Genomic DNA, 11142 nt, shown 5'->3' with positions numbered 1-11142 from the left:
AAATTGAATATTATAAGCTTAAGGTCTGAATCGGGTAGAATCCCCTTTTGATACCGAAAATTAACTCTAGTTATAACCGTTTATCTTCTTAGATTCTTTATGTACATATCTAAAAAAAATGTATATTAAAGTTTCGAATATGATAAAGGGCATGGTTGTTTTAATTTGTTTATTTTACAATCAGGTTTTTTGGAAAAAAATCATAAACTGAGGTCGATTTTTGTACTTTAAACCAAAACGCTAAGTCAATATAATGTCAATTATTGTAGTGTTTTTACAGTGTGTTTATGAAATTGAAACACAGGGCATGGTTGTTTTAAATTTTGATTCAATATCCAAATATCTTTTTAAATAATTTTTATACGTACTTTTACTACGATAGATTCGCGCCGGTCCCCCGATTCCTCCTAGTAAATCGTCGCCAAGGTCGCTAGCCCCTATTAACGCCTTAAAATGAGGTTTTAATTTATTTTTTGGATAATATTTTGAATCAAATCCCTGATAAAAAAAATCCTTAAGAAATCCTACGCGTAAAAAGCCTTGAATATCAATGAACTCATTGCTATGATAGTTGGACATAATATTATGGAAATGGAGCTTTATCGTAGACTCATACATTCTTATGTCTTTCAGGTATTTTTCATAATGTTGGTATTTCTTAAAAAAAAACAGGAATTATATTGAACAGAAGTAAAATCTTTGTTACTCGCTAAAAATGTAAAATTCTATCGGTGAAAACTTTCTTAAATCGGTCCTTAATCTCAGTCACGTTATAAAGGGAATTATGTAATATTTGGATTTATTAATTGCAAAGACATTTTGAAACTGCTCGTTATAAAATTTTTCATTTTTCTTTATATCGTGTAGAAAGAAAATTTATAAACATTAAACAATAAACATACTTGAACTTTGACCGAATTACCTATCTACGTACTTTATAAGAATTATGGTCTGAAACTAAATCACCAGTAGTTTAGTAAGTTATAAATTATGAGCTGGCAAATGTTTGACTTCTAATAACTTTTCGTATAGAGTTTTGATATAGGTATTAATAGTTGTAGTAATTATTAATTACTATAACCATTAACTAATGTTAAGTATTATTAAAAACTATTATTACTACTTGCTCACTATTATTCACTACTTGCCACCAAATCATAAAATATAATATCTCTTTAGTAAGTGAAATCAAGTTTATCTCAATATACTTATAAGTTGTAATTGGTACGTACTGAAAAATAAGGAAATTAATGGAAATGGAGTTTAAATATTTTCACATTAAATAGGTACCTATCTAGTACATACTTTTTTTTCACGTATTGAAATAACTTTTTAATCGATTATTCACCGATTTTAATTTCAATTACTATCACATCAAGACATACAAATATAATAAATAAACCAATCACTTAACACGGCTACTAATAAATAATTAATGAAAGTTTAAAAGCTCGCTTCAACCAGACGAAGGTAAGCTCAGAGCTACGACTGAGCGACGCGCGTAGGTTCGTAGCCTCGCCGAAATTGTTAGGGGGAGTGCATACGCTTAGATTTAGTGATTTTAAATAGATATAGATACCTATAGAATAATACTGTTTCACTTTATATTATTGTTTACTAAATTTAAAAAAAAATTATAGAGTTTATTACTGTTTAATGTGTATCAGAAAGATTTAGTTAAGTACCTTATTTTTATATTAAAAGTTTTAAGTACCTTATTTTATTTATGTAGCATTTTCGATGGTCGTCATAATGTTAGTTTATAGTTTTATAATAATTTGTGTACTTAAATCTAATAAATTTTCAAAATATTATTTAATTTCTACTTCAATGTTAATCTTTTACAGACATCAAATATTGTAGTAACGTATGCATTGATTAATCATAATCTCAAAGCATACTGAGTGTTAAATCGGCAATAATATACAATTTGTTTTGTATGATGTCGGTTAAAATCGACTAGTTATTATTGTACTCTTGGCCTTACCGGGTAGTAACTAGAAACAGTAAAATATCGGTTACGTTGGGTTCGGCTCTGTGAAAACAAACGACGCAGTTGGTTTAAGGGTTTAATGCTATCTACTCAGAGATACTAAGTGTTATAATGATTGAAAAATTTGGTACAAAACTTCTAAACTTTAATGTGGAGTTATTTGTTATGGACTTCTATAAATTGTATACAATAAACGTAGATGTAGTGAAATGTTTGAGTATTTCCGTGTATATAAACTTACTAGCTGCTCCGCGCGGTTTCACCCCGTGGCTCCACTCCTGTTGGTGGTAGCGTGATGATATAATTATTATCCTATAGCCGTCCTCGATAAATGAGCTATCTAACACCGAAAGAATTTTTCAAATCGGACCTGTAGTTCCCGAGATTAGCGCGTTCAAACATACAAACAAACGAACAAACAAACAAACTCTTCAGCTTTATAATATTAGTATAGATATATAGCTTATTACCTACTTCAATTTCCATAAGAAAAATGAAACAGGATGTAAAAAGCGTTAATATTTATTAAATGTCAGGTATACCATTTGTTATTATTGCCGAATTTTATTTATTTAACCGCATTACACAAAAAATTTAAGTGAAAGTTAACTCGTATTAGATACCTATCAATTTATATATTGTTTATAACGCTATAAGTTTTTTTTTTTTTTTTTTTTAATAATAAATCATTTATTTGTTTTATCAAAGTGTAGTACAATACAATTGATTACAGTAAGAATTGCGTATAAAAATAATGGGCACGTAATAAAGATACCCTAGTCCCCACACTAGGATACCCTGTGTTGTGGGAAACTAGTCTCTTCCGATGTTACATAAATATATTTTGATTTTACAAAATTAAGACTATTATTTATTGCAGTGTAAGAAGTACAAAGAAACAAAAAATAAAATACTTAACAAACTCCAGTGTATGTGTGTGTGTGTGTGTGTGTGTGTGTGTGTGTGTGTGTGTGTGTGTGTGTGTGAGTGTGTGTGTGTGTGTGTGTGTTTTAATTTTCACTAACAAGCAAAGCTTCAGTTTCAGTATAATTTAAGTTGAGTAAAAGTTGCTCTAATTTCTTTTTAAAAATATATATTGATGAATTTATGATATTTACATTTAATCTTTTAATAAACTTATTGTAGAGGAAAGGGCCCCTATAACTATAAAAACGTTTGACAAAATGGGTATTACATTTCGGTTGTTGAAAATTAAGTTTTTAGGATAACCACAAACCATAGATGAATCAATAATTAGGTAATTAGAAACAAAAGATGTACTTATAATCTAGCTTTCCGCCCGCGGCTTCGCTCGCGTTTTCAAAGAAAAACCCGCATAGTTCCCGTTCCCGAGGGATTTCCGGGATAAAACCTATCCTATCTCTCAAGTTGGATCGAACTGCACATGGTGTGCGAATTTTATTATAATCGGTTAAGTGGTTTAGGAGTCCATTGAGGACAAACATTGTGACACGAGATTTATATATATTAGAATAGAAGATAGGTATACAGTTGGTAATTTGGTATACAGTATGAAGGTAATTTTCAAAGCAATTTCAAACGCAAAAATGTAGAGCAATCAGCAAAGGGAATGTATGCGTCTAATATAAATCTTTGTAACCACATTCTACAAATAAAGATTTGATTTGTATATTGAAGGATATTAATAAATCATATATATCATATTCATAGCTACTCAGGCTGTCTGTCTGTTATTCTCTCCAAGGTCTCTGATGGACGTCTGCAGAGATATTATTGACAAGTTATCTGCACCTCATCAACGTTTGGAATGCTTTTGAAGAGTGCGTGTGGTCGAAGATGATTCATATTTGATGTTTGGTGATTGTTGAATAGTATATCTGTGTAGATGTACACTGTAATATCATGAAAATATATGTATATGAGTTGTGTAAGTGTTGTAATTTGTAGGAAAGGGTGAAAACTTTAGATAGAGCCATAGTAGAGTCGTTATAAAATTAGGGTAATTCCGAAAGACTATATTTACCAATGAATATCGGCTGCTTAGGTTCATTATAGCACAGAATACATAAAAGTAGCTAAACGCATTATAGGTAGGTATTCTTTAACCGACTTCAAAAAAAAGGAGGAGGTTATTGGTTTAACTTATCAAAAGTTCATATTTATCAATCGTTATGCCCTAAAAATTATTTGTTTGAACAAAGGAGGCCTAGGACTAGGAGTGTCTGTTATTAACATTGAAATAACCGAATTTACCTAATGCATATGGAGTATACAAAAATAAAAGTACAATAAAAAATTTGTACTTATAATATTATTTGTTCTGTGAACTGATATTATTTTATTTCTTTCAATGTTTTACAGGAAAAATTAAATAAACTCAATAGGTATTTTAATAAATATATGCATACTGGTTAAACAATGAAACAACGCTTGATATTGTTTGAAATGTATTTTATTTATTAACTAATAACAAACTTACATAAAAATATTCTAATCAGTCTAAGATTTTATAAATAAAGAACTAATTTATATACAGATTATGTCTTGCCGCTGTCGTTGCTCTTATCTTGGATCGGGATATTTCTTTCAGGCAATGGTTCTGATCTGAAAGCGACCAACTTCAACTTCCCTTTATCCAGATGACATTCCACGCGTTCTGGCGGGAAACCTTCGGGCAACAGGAACCTCCTTTCGAAGTGACTCCTCGTCCAACCGTCCTCACGCTTAACCTCCTTCTTTCCTTCAACCATTATTTCATTGCCAACGGTTTTCACCTGAATCTGTTCAGGAGTGAAATTCTGTACGTCCAAATGCACTTCCACCTTCTTCCCATCCATTTTCACCTCTGAATCGGAGTAAACACCTTCAATTCCATGATGTTCATTTTCCAACGGCGCTGTCACTTGTCGTATATATTTTACAGGATCACGGAAGAACGGGTCCTTCGCAAACACCGCGAAAGGGTCTTCCAAAACTCTCATAAAAGGATCTCGGTACGTGAGATTCCTCAAATGCCGTAACCAATACGGAACTAGAGACATTTTGCCTAATTTCTTCGATTATTGCTCTTTGAACGCGTCAATGTTTATTTTATCAACTGACGCAACGCAAACAGAAGCCGGCTTTTATATACCCTAGCGATGAGCGCTATCTGTCGTCTAGAAGCGACACCATAAATCGCGAATTTTCTAGTTAAATCACGAATTTTCTTCACAAACAGTGACATCTGTTGGCTAATAGAATAACTAATTTATTTTTATAATTGAGAATAGAGCTCTCTAGTGGATGGTAGTAGACTTAAAATGCATAAGCCATAGCGATGAGCGCCATCTATCGTCTAGAAGCGACACAATTATTCGCGAAATTTCCAGTAAAATCGAGAATTTTCTTAACGATTAGTGTCATCTATTGGCTAATAGAATAAATAATTTAATTTTTTTAATTTATTATATGGGCATTTTCACAAAAATGTATACCCCCCTGATTTTCAACTGTCCCTCGAATTCATTAAATTCTATATAATGAAGTAGTTGCCAGATTTATTTATATATGTTATCAAAGTGATTATACGTATACAATATTTTGTTTTTTTAACAAAAACTATGACAAAATCTAAAATAAAGTTAAGTTAATCATAAATAACAATTGAAAAAAGGGTAATTTTACGCTGTCCCCTGCTTACTCTTACGCGTTTATTAAATTATTTCTTAACTTTTTTGTAAGAAAGGTACCATCTTTTAAGGTTTTATTTGGTCCAGGATAATCAGTTACTGTGATAATAGTTAAAATATAATAACCTTATATAACAAAATAAAAGATAAAAAAATAAAAAATAAAATAAAAAAAATTGTCCTTCCCGGAACATTCAGTTGTGTCACCGATTTTCTAAAAAGAAAATTACTGTGGTTCAAATATTTTTGCATTACTGTCAACACCATAGCTACTGCTATGCAACAATATATTGCCCTCTAGCGTACGTTCAAAGACCGTACATATTTATTAAAGATACATCTACTGTCGAATAGTAAAACTAAAAATGTAAACAAAATAATAATTTATTGTAGGCCGCATAGTAATAATAAAATAATAACTTCGCATTTGTGTAATTTTGAGCCAGCCGATTAAAAAAATGAATTCCTATTGAACTTTTTTATTTAGTGAACTTTAATTAATCAGATAATTTCTAAAATTATTATTTATTTATATTGAAACGTTATGGATACTTCTTGTGTCCTTATTCTATATTAAATTTAGTTATTTTACCTAATAAAATAATGTACAAATAATTGTTAAGTGGGTACATTCCATTTACCTAGTTACTACTACAACCTATATCTAGAAGAATCTATTGCACAACATTTTAACAAAGCCCATTACTAAAGATGATGAAATATGGCAATGTTCTTACATTAAGTTATTTCAGTAAACAAAAATTGCCAATCATTTTGGCGGGATAGTATTTGCTTCATCTGCGCTATATTTTTTTCACATACAGTTAATAATTGTTCAATATTAACATAAATCTAAATAATTTTATACAGAAGTTTATATAAGTATTGACAAAATTTTCTTCTTAACAAGTAGAGTACCTACAAAATTATAACTATAGGTTACATATTATATTATTATGTAAATACATTGGAACGTTTTAAATTATAAAAAATATTAACCACATAAATACCTACATAATATTATGTAGGTACCTACCTAGTACCTATCCATAAAAATATGAATTGAAATTACATATTTATTATCCAGTAGACTAGTAATTTAGTAAAGTATAGTAGGTATGTATTTTCTTGTGATTTATTTGTATTCTACATTTAGAAATCGCCCGCGGCTTCGCCCGCTTTTCGTCTAAAACCAAATAAATTATAACTTAATAAATAACTTTATTGACATAAAAAAATAGGTACAGCTTATATATGAATCCATAGGCTCCTGAATTAGTTAAATACTGTGTCTCAGGATAATACTAAAACATTCCTCTTGAATCACTCTTTCAATAAAAAAAAACCGCATCAAAATCCGTTGCGTAGTTTTAATTTGCAACCCATTGTTTTATACTATGTAACGATGATGATAATATTATTTACCCAACAGCCAACATTTCCAACACTACAGCGAGCATTGTCACGGGGTTCGGGGAGACTGCGGGAGACTATTTGACTAAAAGTCTTTAATTCCTAAAAGTAATAAAGTAGGTATGTATAGAATGGATTTATCCTGTTACAATTTTTTTCACTTGTTACCAATTTCAAAGCCTCGTAAGGTGTTTATTTATTTAGATCTAGCGGTCCGCCCCGGCTTCGCCCGTGGCACATGTTTAAGTTTTCTCTCCATAAGAACCATCCTCGTACTTCAAGGAATATAATAAAAAAAGAATTAAAGAAATCGGTTCAGCTGTTCTAAAGTTATGCGCTTACCAACACATTTTGGGATTCATTTTTATATTATAGATATGTATACGTTATAGATTGACTACCTACCTACTTATCATTTCTAAAATTTTCACTGTTGACATTAAAATTAGGCACATTGTCTAAGTAATTTGTTGTAGGTACCGTTTTTAGCTTTTAATAAACCCATATTTAGCATTTTCTGTGATAACTGTAAAGGTTCGAACCAGTTTTCATTGTGTAAATTGAAAAGCCAAAGAATCGTTATTTGAAATAATACGCGTTCATGCTACCTATATTTTGTTATTTTTGAATGGTGATTCAATTCTTTAGTACATTTTACACATCTTTGACACATGATTAATTTATGTCCTGCTTTGTAGGTATGAAAAATTAAGATATCTACATGAAAATATATGAAGTCAATATTAGATCTTACTCCCGATATACTTAGTACCTACTTACGTTAGCAAAGGTTAATTATGTAATTGGTGTTCAATTAGTTACTATTATTCGTTGTAAAGTTTCGGTTAGTACCTATAAATAGACGAATTCGTATGGCAAAGCTTAAAAGAGCAGAGAATTCCAAATTTATCATAGACATCATCAAAAACATATACATATATTATCATCTTCGAATTTTGAAGACACATAGTTAAGTACACACATATTACTGATATGAATAATTATATTTTTCATAAACCATTATTTCCTTACTTATTTACTATTGTAGCTACTATTATGTATTCTGTGCTATTGTCACACACACACACACACACACACATCTGTGACGTTTCGAGCAATTTTTAAGCAATGATTGAAAGTTCAAATATCGTAATCATCTATTTATCAGAAATGTTAGAGCAATTTTAAATAACAATCCTAAAATAGAATCGTGCTCACAAGTGTGTGACGTTTATAAATTAACTTCCTGCATATCTATGAATGAGAATTTACAGGGATTTTAGTAAATTAATAATGTAATTATATACTTATTATATTAAAAAAGATTGTGAGCATGTAAATTGCTCTCATTGATTCACTTGAGTCTTAATGTGTAGAGTCATGTATAGAGAATCCCATACCTAATACCTAATGCCTATGTATAATGTATGTACCTACTGTTTAGTTTGTGTCTTGAATTCGCCTCAATAAATTAGAACAAGTAAATTCGTATTTAAATATGAGACAAACCAAATTAATTATCCCTTAATGTCATTGATAGAGCGCTAGAGTTGGTGTACTAGAGTTAGGTATACGTAACGTAGAACCTAAGGACAGTAAACTCCCGTTTATCCGACGTGATTGAGACAAAAGCCTTTTTGGATAACATAAATTTTGTATAAACAGAAGTCCTTTATTTGCACCCGTGAAAAACCACGAATTGCATGAAATATGACCATTCAAGTAGATGCGTACATAAAATGCTAAACTTAGATATATGTATATAAATGTATAGGATATAGGAGTTATTTTTTGTTGGAAAAAAAGGGCACTAAAATATAATAATTGAAAATTGGAACGTACCTAGTTCCATAAGTACCTACTTACTAGAAGTCTTTAAATGCTGACTAAATATTTTTCGTTACATACAAATTCCGCCGTTTAGCAGCTTTGCTTTGGAAAAAATAGATTTTTCTTATAACCTACTCTTTCGATAAAAAATTGGTATTATTATTTCGGAATTCGGATAAAGCGGATCTCGGATAAACAAGAGTTTACTATATTATGCAGAACGCTATTGTATTTGACTCGTCTTTACTAATTAGTCTGTTAATTTTTCATTCAAACGATGAGTTACATAATATATAAATAATTATAGGTAGTAAGTACATCGTATTAAATTATACAAAGTAAGTACTAGCTGTGGTAGGTACTAATTACTATTTACGGATATTGTAAACGCAATGACTCAAAAACTATTGAGTGGATTTGGATAGTATACGTGACTGCCACAATAAAGGGCACACAATAAATAACACGTTTTAGATTTTTAATTTACTCTGACTGGACCCTGGCCAGCTGGAGCGCGGGTGAGGAATTGTAAACAGTAAACACTCAACATAATCAAAAACAAATACAGGGCAAAGAACCACAGAGCAAGGTCTTTCTCCTCCCCATTGTAACATTAATTTACGCTAATTTCTCCGCTATCCCATTTCACGTGCGCCTACTTACGTATGCATTATGTGTCTTTATAATAATTTGCATTAGCAGATCATAATCACACTTATAAATTTATAAAAATCATTACTCGGTGCGAATAACGTCATAAGTTTCAGCATAGTGGTAGGGATTTTTCATGGTAGGTATAAAAACGAGTTCAAAAGTTTCAACTGACATTGACGATAAGACATAAGTGTAGCAAAAATGGAGGGAAAATTGATTGTGTTAGTCGCTGTGTTTTGTGTTGTGTATTGTGTGCCTATAGATGATTCCAGGAATGGTAAGATTTTAAAATATGTTTGAATTATTAAAAATAATTTTAAGTAATTTTTTTTTTCGGAAATTGTCTCCCGGAAATGAGAAGAGCTATTTCAATAAATTCACCTTAACATTTTCATTAACTGAAAATTATTTTTATTATAAAAGCTTATTTAAATATGTAAAACATATTTTAATATTAAACTACTATAATATAAAATTGTAGAATATGTAATCTAAGGATGAAACTATGATATCTAAATAATTCAATATCATCTAAATCGATCAAAAAGGGTAAATTAATTAATATTCAGCTCACAGTAAAACATTTTTTTTTTTACAGGAATAAGCGATGAAACATATCACAGGATTGAGAGAAGATTCATTAACCCATCTCTATCTATAGGAGCTGGATTTGCAGATAAAAGCTTGAGTAGAATTAGAACTAGGCGAAGGTAAGATTAGTTATCTCGACTCTCGTTGTAATTAGAAAATAATTTAAAATTGTTATAATTAATTATTTATCGTTTACGTATATATATACAAGTCATTAATACCTGATTATAAAACTGAGGTAATTTCGAAACCATAGACATTTTGTGTTACACATTAACATCGCATTCATATGAGTAAAAATAGCAATCATAAGATACGTCATATATAATGATTTTCATCTTTCAGTAGAAAAGTCTGATCGATAATAACGACTATTAATTGACGAACATCAATGACAACGAACTTTACCCTTATATTTTGTTCTCTTTTCTCAGTGAGGAAGAATGTGAAAAACTGCAGCTATGCAAGCTACATGCGCGTGCGCAGCGAAACTTCTTAGCTGCGTTCCAACTGTACTTCGTCAAGTGAGTTTTTTATTATTTTTATATATGTAAGTAAAATGTAATGTTGATTATTGAATGTGTGTTCAAGCAGTATTTGTAGTTTTTATTCCACTGATAATATAATTTCGAATATTTTCAATTTTCATAATATTAGGTAAATATGTATTTATTTCGAATATTAATGTCGTGATATTTTTTTTGCGTGTAAAATATACTTACCTAACTAAATTTACCTGTTATTCAAATAAAATTCTTATTGCATAACATTAGGAAATTTATTTTTTAATATACCTACGATCAGGGTAATTTTCAATACATTTAAAATAACAATTTACAAATGGTATGAAAAGAATAATAAATCATTTTTATTTTTAAATATTCATCCATATTACGCTTTTAAATATTACTTTTTTTTTCAGCAAAGAAAACGCCAGGCTTTGGGACCATCAACCACACTCGATATCGGAATGCTATAACAGATACAGCTGCTATAGATAAAATATAA

The 11142-nt window shown here is 30.1% G+C and overlaps 2 protein-coding genes across 2 annotated transcripts; one reads left to right on the top strand and one right to left on the bottom strand.

The window, feature by feature from the left end:
• Positions 1 to 4409: 4409 nt before the first annotated feature.
• Positions 4410 to 5059, bottom strand: LOC123692785 (alpha-crystallin B chain-like). Its single transcript, XM_045637579.1, has one exon. The coding sequence runs from the start codon at positions 5014 to 5016 to the stop codon at positions 4513 to 4515; it is 504 nt and encodes a 167-aa protein (XP_045493535.1). The 5' UTR covers positions 5017 to 5059; the 3' UTR covers positions 4410 to 4512.
• A 4669-nt stretch (positions 5060 to 9728) lies between these two features.
• Positions 9729 to 11135, top strand: LOC123696142. Its single transcript, XM_045642184.1, has 4 exons — positions 9729 to 9820; positions 10142 to 10253; positions 10569 to 10658; positions 11057 to 11135. Exons 1-4 carry the CDS (start codon positions 9745 to 9747, stop codon positions 11133 to 11135), a joined length of 357 nt encoding a protein of 118 aa, XP_045498140.1. The 5' UTR covers positions 9729 to 9744.
• Positions 11136 to 11142: the final 7 nt, after the last annotated feature.

Source organism: Colias croceus, chromosome 1 (assembly GCF_905220415.1).
Source record: "Colias croceus chromosome 1, ilColCroc2.1".
Lineage (NCBI taxonomy): Eukaryota > Metazoa > Arthropoda > Insecta > Lepidoptera > Pieridae > Colias > Colias croceus.
The sequence above is the reverse complement of the archived record's forward strand: the minus strand, read 5'-3'. Positions and strand labels throughout refer to the sequence as shown.